We start from the raw sequence: 16418 nt of genomic DNA, 5'->3' as shown, positions 1-16418 counted from the left end.
CCTTATTTCTCATACGGTAGTTGTTGTGAGGATAAGATGCATAACCACTGAATAGAAGAAAGCATGGAGGCTCACTTTGATTGTGTTTACATGCCACAGTAAATGGTTTACTTTGAATGAGTAGTGTTTATTTTTGGCTTGCAATTGTGTTACCAGCTGTGGTTTGTTTGGAAGAAACAAGTTCACATGTTATGGCAAGCCAAAGCTTGTGGCTGTTGTATTTGGCTCCAGGGCAGAAGGAGCGGAATGAGAGGGCATTATGGTTTACTACGACATGCAAATGGGATGGGAGTCAGATCTTGCAAATATTACTAGTGGTGAAGAGAATGAGATCTTGCAAATATGACTACCAAGACAAGAATTGCTCCCCACAGGCAAACCATCTGCAGCAGCTTCCCCATGGTGGCTACAATCTGTTACCAGATCCATAGTGGCTTTTAAAGTCCAACCTTGCAGTCCAGGAATCCAATCACCGTACCCAAAATTTCCCCACATACATGTCTAACCTCTTAGAATATTCCATAACCTCCCTGAACAACCTGATTCATTACTGGTCTGCTTTTCTACAGATGTGATTTTTGGATGACATAGCAACAGTATTTTGTCCATGTTCCATTTTCTGCCATTAGAAAGGTACTGTGCAAAGACCCAAATGCAACTGGAGTTGGAGTAGTGCCAAACACACTAGCAGCTACATTTCTTCTGTTGCCCCCCATCCCCTTTGGCCTCAACTCTTTAGTAAAGCCAATAATTATTATGCCATACAAACTGCAGCTCAGGAGCTGCCTCTTGGACTGTGCCACTTTGAGACCGCAGGTGGCGGTTTACATGATGGAATTCTTCCCATTTGGGAACATACATAGGGGCAGAAAATTTTATATATTTGGAGCTCATCCTTCCTCCCACGTGCTCTGGGTGGCACCCATCCATCACTCCTGCCCATTTCATATCCCCCCCCCACAACAATCCTGCAAGGCAGAGCACGCTGAGAGACCACGCCAAGGTCACCCAGAAAGGTGTCTTTGGTGGCTGGATTGGAACCCAGGTCTCTGTGCTCCTGGCCCAGCAACGAAAACCAATACTCTACACTGGCTTTTTTTAAAAAGATACCGCTTTTCTTGGCTTTGTTTCTCGAGTGGATAATTCTAGCATGTCAACCCCTCGCCTTAAGTGGTACAGTCCAGGCACAGGCTTAAGCCGCTTACCACCCTCACCTGCAACTAGGCCCTCGCCCAAGTGATTCTGAGCGGGTTGGCGGAAGCCTCTTTCTTCGTGAAAAGAGACGGAGCTTCGGCCGGGTCCTCGCTGGCCTCCTAGCTAGCCCAACTTTTATTTTGGGTACAGTTCGCAGGATCCCTCAGACGCGGCCTCTCTGGGTCGCGTCGCCTCCGTCTCAGCGCCAACTTGCCCGGGGCCATGACGCACTACCAGGCCCCCCTCGGGCTGAGAACTCCCCGTTCACCTGGCGGCTGCGGAGGCGGCGGCGGCTGCGGGAGAGAGCGAGCGGCTGGGCGTCGCGGCCGCCGGGGAGACTCCGCGCAGGAAGCCGCCCTGCCTCTCCGCCGGCAACGGGATCCACCACCGTCGCCTCTTCCTCCGCCGCCTCTTTCGCGCCCCCTCCCCCTTTCTGCGCGCCTTGTCGGAGAAGCCAGCTTGCTGCTGCTGCTGCCGCCGCCGCCAGCGCTCAACTGATCATGAAGGAACAAGAGGAGACGGAGGAGGAGGAGGAGGAGAAGAAGACCAGCAGCCCCGGAGGAAAGCGCTGCTCCTGCTCAGCCGCGGCTGCTCCTGCCCCTGCTCTGGGGTGGGCAGCTCTGGAAGCGGGGATCAGGTGAGAGGCGGCTGCTGTGGGTCGCTCCGGCTCTCCAGGGAGGGAGGCTCTGAAGGGCGGGCTCGCCACCCTCGCCAAACGCGATCCCAAGCCCCAATTTCGGGAATTACGATCTCCCGCACGTGTGAGCCGCCAGCCAGTATTTTGTCGGATGGAAGGCAAGGCAGGGACCCGCTGGACAAGGGGGAAGAGGCGGCCGGGCCAATAGGGGAGGGGGCAGAAGTGCGTCTTTCTTGGCCACCTTCCGCCCACTTTTCAACATCGCTTTGGATCCCGATGTGGGGGGGGCTGCAGCATCAGCCGGGCGCGTTGTGGTCGCCTCGTCTCCCAGCTTCAAGACGATGATTTAAAAATGTTCCGCTGCTGAAGAATGGTAACCTGATGAGTGCAATGGTGTGATTTGTTTTTATTTTGCCCTGGACGCTTCTCTTGCTTCTCTCTCTCTCTCTCTCTCTCTCTCTCTCTCTCTCTCTCTCTCTCTCTCTCTCTCACACACACACACACACACACACACACACACACACACACACCTCACTCGGAAATAGTCTGCACACCCCATTAGCCCTGCCTAGGAATGGATGGGGAGGGAAAGTCTCCGAGCCAGACCGTCTGAGGGTGTGTGTGTTTTTCCACGCGCTCTCTATCTCTATCTCTTTCTGTGTGTGTGTGTGTGTGAAGTCATGCCAACTGGAGTCTGCCGAAGCGCTTTCCCTTCTGCCAGCGAGGTTGCTGGGGAGGGGAGAAGAAAAGAGGGGCTGGTCTTTCCGGAGGAGGGATGGTGTGTGTGAGAGAGCAAGGGAGTTGGAAGATGTCTTTTCCAACTGCGAGTCCCCGTTGTGCGAGGTCCCAGGTAAGGCTGCACCTTGTGAACCATTTCATTGGTGGGAAAGGCGCGCGCACCGCGAACCGATTTCCGGGAGCCCCTTGCCATTCGGGGAGAAATCTCTGCTCTGACACGAAAGAAGATCTTGCCAAGTGCTCCTCCCCCGCCTCATCTCCTTAAATTCTGCCACTGGCGATGGAAGAATGGGTCACCCCCGAGTTGGCTGACTCAAGTCCCCTCCCTGTTTCCCCACCCCAATTGCTCTCTGTAACTTCTGGGCTTCGGCAGCGGCAGGTCTGCAGCCAATCATATCGACTCTATTGGTGGGGGAGGGGGAGGGGGAAGGAATCGATCCGTAGGCTTTTAGGATCTTCTCGGGGCGATGGGGCAGGGCTGTGGCTGACAGGCTGTGTCAGAGAATAGCAGGAGTAACTCCTTGTCTTTTCTTTGGATCCTTAGATTACAGACTCCCCCCGTGAAGGGGTGACCAAGCTGGAGGCAGAGTTGAAGTTTCTGCTCACTGTTTGGGGGTGAATCGGTGAGACTGAGGAGCGCAAGAGGGAAGTCAAAGGGAGCTCTGGACCACGGAAGGAAAAAGCGGAGAGAAGGATACCCATCACCTCATTTTTTCTCTGGCATCCCTTGCCACTGGCCATGAAGAGGAAACAGAAAAGATTTCTGCAAATGACGTTGTTGTTCGTGGTGACTCTGATTTTCCTGCCCAACATTGGACTCTGGTCTCTGTACAGGGAAAGACACCTGGTGAAATCCACCATGCTTGGAGAGCAGCAGGTAAGCAGAAAGCAAAAGATCCAGAGCAGCCCGGAACATAGAGAGAGGTGTGTGTGTGTGTCTGTTAAGTGGAGAATTAAAGCATCTGTTTAGTCGGCCATAAAAAGCCGAATGGCTCTTAATTGTGATGCATCCTTTTAACTCGAGGCTCTTCCTCTGTGAAAGCTGAACACAGTCTAAAGACCCAATGAGGAAGAGGAGGATTTGGTACTAAGGTTTTTCCAGAAGAAGGACAATTTAAAGGGAGAAAGTTGGGAGAGGCTAATTTGTTGGATTTCCAAGAATAGTAATTGACTCTAGCCTGGGTGTGAGAGATGAAATTGGAGCCCACTTCCCCTTCCCCAGCAGTGATCATCATAGCCCATGGTCTGTAGTGAGGTTAAACTTGATCCACAAAGTTTGGCCATGGGTGTGCCTAGGTGTGTGCATAAGAAGTTTTCTCCTGATCAGAATTTTGCTATCAATTGTAAGGTCTAGATTAATGCAGTTGTGCCTAAGCAGTTTAAGGTGGAATGAAAAAAATGTCATGATATGGTTTTAGAAATACTGTAGGTATATATGTCTCAGTATGGTCACATGATGATCATCAGCACTAACTCCATTTTTCATTGTACAAAATGTCTTATGGTTTTTATCCTTCAAACAATCCAATGAATAGATTAAGCTGAGAGATTAGTCTTCTGGGGACTTGCAAAAGGCCATGTAGTAAAGTTCACAATTTGTCTTGCAGGCAAACTTAGCATCCCATTTGATCAGCGCAGTCTCTGTTTTCCTGCTAGAACCTGTTTCTCTCCCTACCCCACCCCACCCCCAAGTTTTCTACTGTTCCACTAACACTTCAAAGTGTCCAGGTTCCTTCTTTCACCAAATGTTGTTCTAGTAGTCAGACTCTATAGACAAAAGTATGCACACATACCCTCTGTTTGTGGACCGTTCTATCTGTTTGATGCCATAATGTGCTCCTAAGTATCTCTAGTTTATAGTCTTCTTCCTCATCTGAGATTAACAGCAATTAATCTAACCTATATTTTTTGTCATAATTTTTAACTCATTAAGTTTATGTATGGCTCGTAAACCAAAATAAGACTTGCATTAAATTAAGTGCCTTTGAGAGAGTTGCTTTAATGCAAAACTTTAAATCATTGCTGCTGATAAAATAGGAAAGGCTATATTTCACTTGCAAATATTGCTGTGGGCCTAACTGCAAATTGTTCCATATAGATTTCAAACGTTGCACACACACATAAGGGTGAGAGATGCATGAAATAAAATAGAAATATATGCTGTAGCTTGTTTATCACTTATACAGTAATGCATTGGGCAACAGCAATATATATTAACTGTTACTTTAATGTCCTTAATTTCAAGGGCCATCAATCAAAGTGTATTATATCTTTTCAACAGAGTGAATGTTTATAAATTAGTTTGATCAATGGAAGACACACTAATGCACATTCAATTGTTGATTGATAGCCTGCTGTTGACATTTGCTGTACACAGTTTCTATATGTTAGGCTATGAAGTGCTTTGAATCAAGGCAGAGCTTTACACTTATAGAGCATCACTCTTTTTTAGAAGACTGCTCCTTCATAAAATGATTGTAAGGTTTTACAGACTTTCACAGCACAATCCTCATGCTTACTTGGAAGCAACTCTCAGTCTGTTCAGTAGGGCTTACTCCCTGGTAAGTATGCCTAGTATTGCTGCTACAGAGCATACTATTCTTCTAAGGCTCAGTGTGTTTAACTATTTTAAACTATAAATGACTTTTTTTAAAAAAATATAAATAAATGCTTTTTTAGCAGTTGGTTGAAGGGATTTTGAGGTGAGAAATGCACATCTGAATGACTGATGCCCACTTTTGTGTTCTAGTTAACCAGCAGCCCAATCCTAGCCCTGTTTACGCAGAAGTAAGTCCTGCTATGGTCAATGGAGCTTACCCCTTGCTAGGTGTGCACAGAATTGCACATTGCCTTGAGTGGAAGGAAGAGTTATGCCACAACCCAAGTGTGTTTGATCAGAAGTTGAGCCTCATCAAGCTCAATGGGGCATACTAAAGAGTGCATATGGAAAAGTGGGCTCAGAATTGAAGCAGCAGATGAAGAGCAAAACAACAACAACAACAAGCAATAAAAACTTCCCTCTTAAAAATCAATGCATGGACAATGAGGAGATGAGCTCTGGAGTTCTAGAAGATCACTTACTGGAACATGTAGGGTGAAATTAACACTAATAAGGTCTTTAGAAACTGCCCTGCTTGAGTAACTCTGTTCTTGGCTGTGCTGGGGAAGCAATATTACTTCCCCATTAGTAAAACAAGACTTTTAACAAAATGTTTTGAGCGGGCCTTCACATCAAACAAAATAGTATCTATAGAGGCCTGTGGTTCAGGTTTCAAATGAGTGTGCAAAAGAAATGTGTTTATTGTAACAAGAGGGAACAGAATACCAAGATGATGCTTGGTAGTGTGCATTTTGTGTGCAAGAGATGTGCTTTCTGGTGTTAATTATTAGTTCTACATCTCCTGCTTTTCAGCCAGATGTGCAAGGAATAGGGTGCAATAAACTTGGGTTCTAAGACTAGATATTTATATGGCATCATTTATAGTTCAATCTCAGGAATATGTGCTTCAAGAAGTGGTGCTAACATTTCCACCTCCCATTATACTGGTATACTGGCTGTCTGGCTTTCACATTTAAATTCATTTGATCAGGTTCTAATCTGAATGGACCTGGGTTTGAGTGCAGCAAAACAGACCTTTTTTCAGCTTGATTAAAAGAATGTAGTTTTGATATTTCAGATGGGTCTCTCACTAAAAGAAAATGTATACCACATTTCAGTTATTTTTATGAGTGTGATTTCTACTTAAGATCAATAATATCCCTGGATTGGTTGGATTAGGAGTCACTTGTTCGGATGGCCAAAACAAGTGTCCATTATGCTTGCAGTTCATTGGTAATGCTTGCTCTAGAATTACCCCCCCCCCATTTATTGCTATTAAGGACAATGTAGTTTTGTAGAGTCATCAGTCATTCTGCACATTACACCCTAGTGTGCCTTCTTGACACACTGACTGAAAACTTTATAAATATTTTATATTTGTGAATGATTTTTAATACACAGAAGTCTTCGAATTGTTTTTGTTTAAAGTTTGTAATGTACACATACCATAGTTTGTTATGGCTGCAATCCTATATCCACTTACCTGGGAGTGAGATCTGTTGAATCCACTGGAATTTACTTCTGAGTAGAGGTGCATCTGTGCAGAAAAACAGTGGAACTTGAAAGGTTCATGGTCTAGGCTGTATGGACTCGCATAGCATTCCCACCTGAAAGGAACTGGGATTGTGTACTATCAGTGTTTTTTATTATTATTTAGGTTCGTTTGTAATTGGTATACAGTATACTGTATTCCTTCCGCTGCATGAAATATACATGGGAAATGATAGGTGGCTGATTGAGCCATGGACTGGCAAAAATAGCAGTAGCTGGTGTCAAAATGTATCACAATCACTGGCAGATCTGTTCTTTAAATAATCAGAGACAGGAAACCAGCCTCTGAGGATCCATGAGACAACAAAGGTGTGCAAGGATAGTTGAAGGAGAATAGTGAAACTAGAGAGAAATGTTGGACAGATCCCCATGTCTGAAGGATGCCCAGAAGGCATCTGAAGAGCTAAGGCAAATAGAAGTGACAAGACATGACATCCTAGGGCTAACTGACAAATTAAAGGCTAACAAGTGTCCAGGTGGGGATAGTATCCACCCGAGAATTCTTAAAGAGCTCAAATGTGAAATCATTGATCACTAACATTGGCATCCTAAGCAGACGACTGGAAAATAGCCAACATAGCTCTGGGCTGTTTTTATTAAGGGTCTAAGGAGAGCCAAGAAATTAGAGGCCTATTAACCTAACTTCTGTCTTGGGGGCATAGCTCAATGCTTTGAGTTCCATCCCTGACATTTCCCGGTTGGGTTGGGAGTACTGCATTGTCTGGAATACTAGAGAACCACTGCTAGTAAATGTGGTGGTTGGACCCATGGCCTTGCTTGATCTCCAGGTGGGGTGGAGTTTCCCTGTAGGTGGGACACTGTTGCTTACTAGGAAGGTGAGGATGAGGTGGCAGGGAGGCCTGCATGGTGAAAAGGTGCAGAGCAGCTGTACCTGCTGACTCGCCTCTGGCAGCTTCCTATATCCTTACGCTTTGCTCTGGAAGAATGAGCATGGCTCCTGCATAATGCCTACCATGACTCACCAGCCTTTTGGTGATCTTTGAGAGTGTAGACAAGCATAAATCTGGGAGTGAATTGGTAGGCTTTGATGTTGTAAAAGTTTTTTGACAGACTCTCATCTCAAAAGGCTCCTGAATAAACTTAGTGGGCCTTGGGAGAAAATCAACAGCTGGTTAAGACTGCAATCCTATACTAGCATATGGGGAATTCAGACCCATTGGACATGACAGGGCTTACTTCTGAGTAGACATGCATAGGATTACATTGTCAATTAGGTATGCATCAGTAGCTAGTTAAAAAATTAGGAAGTAGGTGTAGCAATGAATATATGGGTTTTGCAGTAAAGGGAAGTAATTAGTCCCCAAGGACTTGTATTGGAACCAGCACTGTGCAAGTTACTGAGAAATGATCTGGAGTCAGCAAGGTAGACACATTTGTGGATAACATAAAAATATTAAGGATGCTGAAAATCCAACCCAAACTGGGAAGGGCCCTGAAACGATATCTCAAAACTGGGTGATTAGACAATAAAATTGTATTAATTAATTAATTAATTTGTATACTGCCCTTCATCCAAAGATCCCAAGGCGATTCACAACAGTAATACAAAAAATGAGAATACCTAATAAAACAAAAATGAAACAAAACCAGTACCCGCCCCCTTTCTGGTAAATGTGGTTCAATGTAGGTAAGTGTTAAGTGCTGCACACTGGGCAATAAAAAACCCATTGACTTTCATATGTAAACTTGTGGAGTCTAAGCTGTCAGTGATTAACCACAGCAGAAACCTTAGCAATTGTAGTGGATAACAAACATGTCATTTCTTAGAACATTGGCTATGATATAGGCACATTCCATACTGGGAATGAACGATAACATTGCCAGTAGCGCAGTGCTACTGTGGTCTTTGAGAAAGGCACTTTTCACCATGCCCCCATGTGCCTGAGCTCCACTTTGCAACCACATAGAGCAAGTCTTTCAACACTACTGCTCTTGTTTCGTGAAATGCCCTCTGTCTGCGCATCCAGCAAGCATCTGCAGTGCTGTGCTTTAGACCAGGAATGGGATTCCCTTTTCAGCTTGAGGACTGTTTTCCCTTCAGAGTAATTGTCCAGGGCCCATGTCCCAGTGATGGGCATGGCCAGAGGCAAAGGTGGGTAAGTTTCTACACACAGTCAACAACCGGGGTGTGGTTCTCTATCCAGGCGAGCAAGAGGCATTATAAAAGTTCATGGCCATATTCTATCCTGACAAAGACACTCAAGCAGGGTGTGAAGTTGAGTAGGGTGGTCTGAGGTTGAGAGAGCCAGAGCGCCACATTAAATCCTTGGGCCTGAGGTTTCCCACCCTCGCTTAAACCTTCCTTATTTATGAAGGCTTTCCCTGTAGTGCTACTCGGTTGTGTGGTCTCTGCTACTGAAGATGCTTTAATGCTTTATTTCATTTTGTATATGCTCTCGAGTCTTAAAATGTACACCACTCAAGTATTTCTACTAAACAATGTGCAGTCTTGGCAACCCTTTCTCAGAAAAGGTTATCACGGAGCTGAGAAAAAGTGAATAAACAAACAAACAAAACAGAGGTTGGTTGTGAGAAAAGAATAAATTGTTTGGGCTTCGTAGTTCTAAAAAACAGATGGCAAGTAACAGGGGAGAATTAATTTTTTTCTAGTGGAGAGAGGTTATTTTTCCTCATACTCCCCCCGCCCCGACGCTAGAACTTTATTTTGATAACTTAGGTATTTCTTATATTCAGATCTTTAAGTGGTTTACAACAGAGGTTAAAGCATCTTAAATAAAAGACAAACATACAAAACACAGTTAACAAGTAAACAGAACATCCTTTTTAGCATCAAAATAAACACTGCACATAAAAGCCAGCTACAAAAATACAAGTGGCCGGCTGCTGAAATTGATTTACAGTTTTGATTCAGGACCAAAAAAAAAATCCCGCCACTTCGCCCAATTATGGAATTTGCTGGCACAGCATGTGATTATGGCCACTGGCTTAAATGATTTTTAAAAGGTTATTAGACAAATCAATGGAGGGCAGGCCTATTAATTGCTCTTAACCATGTTAAGTCAATGGAAACTTCACCAGAGGGAACATGCCCCTGAATGCCAATTGAGGGGAACCAAATATCAGGGGAGAGTAGTGACCTTTATGCCTTTATGTCGTTGTTGTTGTTGTTTTGGAATTATATGGTTGGCCACCATAGGAAACTGGATCAGGTGAACCTTTAGTCTGATCCAGCAGTGTTCTTTTTTTATGTAGAAAGGAAGAGCCAACCTGGTGTCCTCCAGATGCTGTTGGCTACAACTCCTATCAGTCTTGGCTAGCATTGCCAATATAGTAAAGGGTGACATGCTCAGGTGGACATGATACATGGAGTTATATGGGGTGGGCTAGCCCACCCATGAGGCAGGGTAAGGCGACCACATCAGGTGGCAGGATCCACAGGGGCAGCAGATCCGGCCTCCATGTTATGCATCACCTGCCGCCCCCGCCGCCCTGATTGCATCTGCCTCCTCCTCAGCAGCCTGCCCCCAATGCAGCCTCTGCACCAGCCCTTTGCCAAATAGGGTGCCCTGCTTGCCTCCTTCCACCCTTGTTCCTGTTGTAGATCTGCAACCACCCCTTCTTCCCTAGTGGGGTAGGGGACACCATTTTGGGTTCACCTCAGGTGCCGAAATGTCTGGGTCCGCTCCTGGGTGTGATAACTGTCTGATATACAATATGAAACTGATCCTGTGCTGTGCTGTCCATGTTGCTTAGAACATAGGATTAGATCAAGTGATGGTACATGGGCAACTGTTCCTTTGCTGTAGCATAAAGCTTTGTTCCCACCCCCATTCCTCAAAATTGGGAACCACTAGCAGCAGGGGCAGAACGGTGTTGCTGGTGGCACTAGGAGAAAGGGGAACGAAATGTTGTGTGTTTGCTGATGGCTCCCTGAAGCCTGGCACCAGCCCTGGTTCCTGATATTGCAGCCAGAAGATTTCCCAATGTTAGAAACATGCTGGAGTTTGCCAGTGGCATAAGCTGTCCTTTAAGGATAATAGCATTACACTAAGCAAATGTCTAGTATTTTCAAACTCGCCTGTATCTGCTATGTCTCTATTGATAAACAGTAGCAGGGTTGCATCAAGTCATATTCAAAGCAGACTCATTGGAAATCAATGGGACATTAGTCATGACTATCTTAATTCCCATTGATGTCAGTGTGTTTATTTTATAAATAAGTCTGGGTTAGACCCATATCCTTTTTATTTTATGGAATGTGCTCTGAATCACATTGATATGTAGGCCATATGAATTACTTTTAAAATATCATTAAAATATGTTGATGTGAAGTGCAGAAGATGACATAACCATAACAGCTCAATTTTTCATTTCATTTCATTGTCTTCTTCCAGTTCTTCTCATTCTCTCTTGTTCAGGTGATGGCCTACATTATCAGTGTACTTACATTTCATATTTTGTTTGAGCATGATATTTAAAATAAGATTCAAGAGCAAAGTAGTCCCTGATTAAGGATTCTCATATGGCATACAATAAGATTAGTTTTTTTAAAAAAAGCAAGAACAAGAACAACCAGAGACTCATTAAAAATGTTGTTGGAAAGTGAAGTGAGAACCCCAAGTAATAAATATAAAGCTTCAGGTTCAGAATGAACCAGCCTCCTTTTCTCTATAAATCAGTCACTCTTGTTATACCATGAAAACCCAAGAAATTTAACAGAGGATGGTTTACTGTCATTTTTTTACAGTCTTGTAAATTCCAATTGGTGCATTTGAGTTCTGTTTACAATTTTTATGGTTTATATTAGTTTTTTTTCTGACTCTTTCTTCTCTGTCATATTGTTTCTTACTGAAACACTCATATAAAAGAATGTAAATGCCTTAGCACATCTTTGCCTGGCAAATTCCCAAGACAGGGACTTGGGATGTTAAGTGATTTTTCATAGCAGCATCCCTCTTTTTCCTCTTGTTTTAGCACTCTTTCTTATTCTTTTTCTTTTGCCTAATCTGGCAGTCACTCTTAATAATGGATAGGTAACCTTGACAGTATTCTTCCAGTGCATCTCTAATGAGTTTTTCTATATTTATTCCATCCAGCTCTTTAGCAGCATACAAAAGATATTCCTCATGACATAACAGAATGTAATTTCACCTCCGGTGCCTTTCGTGTGCTAACTATCCCAGAGGCAGGTGGGTGGTGAAATGTTCTTGTGATTGAATTCTTTGACGAGAAATTGGATGAAGAGGCAGAAGTATATTAACGATATTCCTCTCAATGCCTATTTTCTATGAGCTTATTTTCTTACCCTTGGTTACTCAATTTGTGTGTGTGTGTGTGTGTGTGTGTGTGAGAGAGAGAGAGAGAGAGAGAGAGAGAGAGAGAGAGAGAGAGAGAGAGAGAGAGAGAGAAATTATTCACTATTGCTATTGGGTGATACCCAGCATTAGTCATATTCAAATCAATTTGTTTCTGAGTTGGATATCACTCATTGTTTCCTGTGTTTTTATTCTAACCTCTATTTGGTCATTTGGGGCAGTTCCATTTTCCTTCCTTTCTTTTTTTAGCATCAAACTAAGCAGAGTGATAAATACAATCTCAGCAACTATGTTAGGTATAAGAAACCACTACCACCTTAATCAGAATTGCCACCAGGGCTACACTATGCAGAGAGAATAGATACTACCGTTTCCTTCCCATCTTATTCCCAATGAAAATCTCACCCCATGGAGCCAGTGGGTGGGGTGGGGGGATTTCCTTTGGGACTATGGTAGAAGATGAAAAAATTAATATCTCCCCATCTACTCTTTGAGCTGTAGTCCTGAGGAAAATTGGGAAGACCCTTCCCAAAGCCTGCTGGAGGGGGGGGGATACTGGTAATTGCTAATGATGTTTTAGCATCCTCTCTAGTTTGACCCTCACTTTTCTTCCTGGGATCAAATCACTGTTGACAGAGTCATTATATTTCCAGATGCCCCTAGTCTTTGTCTCATTATTCCAATAATTATGGAAAAGAACATCCATAATTCTTACATCTTTAAGCATCTAGCTCTCACCACAGAGAAACCAATTTTCTCTTCAAGCTAAGCACTAGGGAGACATAAGGGGTCGTATTCTACTAAATTTTACTTGGGGCAGACTCGCTGAAATTAATGTGCATGACTGGTTAATTTCACTGGGTCTGGGTAACACTTAGTTGAATACCACCCAGGGGGAAATGGCTTTTAGGTACAGCTGTCAATCAAAGGGCCTATTGAAAACTCCAGCAAAACATGGAAGAGAATTTTCATTTTAAAGTGTTCAGGTGCTCCAGATACAGTATGCTGTCATAAAAGTGGCAGTATTGGAAAACTGGCCTTCCAGTGTTGGGTTGAAAAGATTCCAAGTGAGAGACAAATGTGTGCCAAAATGGAGCTGATATTTATTCATAGCTTTCATTTCCAATAAATCTTTGATGCAGCAGGAAGATGATACAAATGCTGAATATTGGCTATGGACTAAAGATGAGTGAGCACTCCGTTTTTTGGAGCAATTTGGAAAGGATCTGAGAGCCCCCACTCCTCTTTAAACTGTCGTTCCATACCATTTTAAAAACAAGAGGCATCGGGGACAAAAAGGGAGACTTGGAGCAGAAAGACAATCCCTGACAGAGGATGACCCACAGACCATCTTTGCCTCCCCCTCCCATAGCTGGAAGCGGAACAGACTGCTTTGGCTGCTGGGAATTACATGCAGCGACAGCTCATGTAATCTCCGTCAGTAAAACCAGCTAAGTTCTGCCTTGCAGACTCCCGCAGGGAACCACTGAGGCTGTGGGTTACATGCTTGCCAAAGAGAACTCTCTTTCTCCTGGTTGAAATCATTTGTTAGTGGCGAAAATGAGTAGTTCTTCCACAGCTTAGATTTGAATTCGGGGGCTTGTAAAGCTTGCTCCTTCTTGAGTTGGCTTTAACAAGCCTCTGGAGGTTTTTTTCCAGGCTTGACTTGGGGGGGGAAATGCTGGCATCCCTGCCACAGACATTTTATCACATTCTTTCATGGAATGTTTCCAGGACTATTAATAGAAAGAAATGACCTTCTTTTATATTGGTGTGTCTCAAGTTGGGTGCGGGGAGAGAAAGAGAAGCCCTGTTTAGATGCACTAAGGGAACTGTGCTTGAGCAGTGAATATAAGCAGCATATAAACTCATAGTGGAAGCTTATAAATGTGCTGGAGACTCCACCCCTTCCTGGCTCTCAACCAGGGGTACTGTAGATGCTTGCAGCTAGCTAGGCAGTTTACTGTTGTCTCTGAAGCTCCTGAAGCTTTCCACCTCCTCTGCTCCTTCAGCCTACGGGGTGAGAGTATGGGTATAGATCGGATGGTTCCTCAGGATCTATGGAGATCTAGATGGCTGGGAGAAGAGTCCTGCTTCGCCATCTTCCTTTGAAGAGATCTCAGATTCTATGTCTGGGCTCCACTAAACCCTGGTAGACTTCCCTTTTGCCATGATGATTTTATTTGTTAGACACGTTCTCCTCTCTTGTTTTTGGGTGGTGGAGAATGCCACTATGTGAACGGAAGCCTGTGTTCTGAAGTGATGAGAGTCTGGTTTACTCACTTCAAGTGCTGTTTATAAGAACTAGGTCTGCTATGTGGAACCCAAATGTGTGCAGGCTTTGTTGAGACATCAGAAATCTCCCATACAGTGCAGATATTTAAACAAAATATGCACTTATATGACCGTACCACAGAGTAACCTGAACAAGCAACTTTTGAGGCACTAGAGCCTTTATTATTAAGCCTCAAGAGCACAAATTATTGTTTTTATTCATTAACAAGGTATTTCTGTTGTGCTCAGTTTGCTAGAGGGAGCCCTCCTGTGGCTAATTTAATACTTACTAATTTGCAGGGATAGTATCAAACAGAGCATATTCGGGAAGTTAAAAATGATGTTGGTGCTTCAGCCCTGTTTGCATTCCCTTCTATTTACAGCATCAGCCCGTTTATGTTTAAAATGGGTTTTATATTTTCCCAGTGTAAGCATGAAACATAGTGTAGAGTCAGCGTTTGAAACTCCCATTGTTTGGGTGTGTTTTGCGACAAAGCATTTCATTAGAGGGAGCAGTTTCTGAGGTCTGGGCGCAGTGCTGCACCAAAGATTTCAGATTAAAACTGCAGAGTAGAAGGAAAGGAGGACCTTCTTTTGCTTCCCCACTTCCAGCCACTCTCTGAAGACTGGAGAAGAGACCCTCTTAAGAATATTAGGGGTGTGAGCAGGGGAGGCATAGCTTTGTTTTTTTTTTTTACAGTCTTCAGATCAGGACTAGACCATGTAAAAAAATGAATATAAGGTTTTAGCTGCAGTTCATTCATTTTGAGCTTTGTACTCTTGTTATGAACAAAGTGCACCTAGACATTCCATTGTTGCACCCATAACCTAGGTTTAAGGTGCCATTTAGCTCCTAGCTTTCATATCTCAGTTGTGGCTGCAGTGTTCCTTTCTCAGTCCTGCTGCTGTTACACTACCCAAGGGTAAGCACCAATCTTGGTTGTGGCTTGTCTGGAATGAAACAAACCATGAACCCAGGTTCTGATGCATGCAACCCTGAACCAAACAGTCGTTTAGCTCTGGATAACAGGGCAGCAGCATGACTGAGAACGGAGTGCTATAGCTGTAATCTGAGAACCTGCACTTTTGCTTGTTTGTGCTAAGCCACGGTTTAGTTTGAGTTACGTGCCAACTGGGTAAGTATGTGTAAGCCGTTTCCCTGTAAGAGAAATGATTTTATAAATCCTCGCAGTGTAATTTAGGGAAATGGATGGACTGTGCAGCATCTCATTTTAATCAAGTTTCCTCTCATTATAGACGAGCTCAGGGAATCTTAACTGAAAATCGCATGAACTTATTTGTGTGCAAATTGCCCACCTTTTAATTAAAATGATTTCTTGAAGTGGGATTTTATTTTTACGTAAATGTGACCACTGAAACACAATCTAGGTCCCGCCACAACCTGACAAGAGTATTTCATGTCATTTGGGCTACTTGGGTGCCTCGCAAAGCTCCTCGGTCCATATATAAAATATTCCTGGACTGTCAGTTGAATCTCACTTAAACTCTGGGGATGGTGAAGCACCCTCTACTTCACCTGAAGGTAGCAACCTTAGGAAGCAGAAAGTGGGCTGTGTGGCATAGCTCCAGCATGTCATCGCTGGAGCAGGTAGCAGCTACTCTAACTAATGATAGGGCTGGTCCTTTGTACAAAACAGATTGCTGTGAGTGCAACCCCTTGCCGCCTTCATTTACATCACTTTGCTGTATCTCCTGCTACCAGCTGATTCATTGGTAGATTAATCACATTTATAGCCCACATTTTCTTCAAAATGCTGAAGTCATACCTCATGATACAGTTGCATCTTTTCAGGTTATGGATGCTCCGAACCCGGAAGTCCCGGAATGGGTTACTTCCAGGTTTGGCGCATCCGTAACCTGCATGCATGCGCAGAAGCGCTTTGCACATGCGCAGAAGCACCGCATTGCATCACACGTGTGCGCAGATGCGGCACTTCAGGATGTAGCCTTTTCATGTTGCGAACGGGTCTCTGGAACGGAACCCATTCGCAACAAGAGGTACCACTGTATGAGGCTATCCCGTTTTATACTGGTCTGGAAAGTGGTCTGAAGGTTATATGTTAACAGTTCTGCTAAGGAATCTGAGAAGGTCTGGCTCTTCAAGCTG

General features: G+C 44.0%; 1 protein-coding gene across 1 annotated transcript in view; it reads left to right on the top strand.

The window, feature by feature from the left end:
- Positions 1 to 1474: 1474 nt before the first annotated feature.
- GALNTL6 (polypeptide N-acetylgalactosaminyltransferase like 6) overlaps positions 1475 to 16418 on the top strand; it is a 464562-nt gene continuing 449618 nt past the window's right edge. Inside the window, exons 1-2 of the mRNA XM_060278706.2 lie at positions 1475 to 1831; positions 3114 to 3446. Coding sequence (XP_060134689.2) covers positions 3309 to 3446 — 138 coding nt within the window. The 5' untranslated portion in view covers positions 1475 to 1831; positions 3114 to 3308. The remainder of the gene's footprint in view (positions 1832 to 3113; positions 3447 to 16418) is intronic.

Source organism: Zootoca vivipara, chromosome Z1 (genome assembly GCF_965207765.1).
Source record: "Zootoca vivipara chromosome Z1, rZooViv2.hap1.1, whole genome shotgun sequence".
NCBI classification, from domain to species: Eukaryota; Metazoa; Chordata; class Lepidosauria; order Squamata; family Lacertidae; genus Zootoca; species Zootoca vivipara.
Note: the sequence above shows the minus strand (reverse complement) of the source record. Positions and strands in the feature narration are given on the sequence as shown.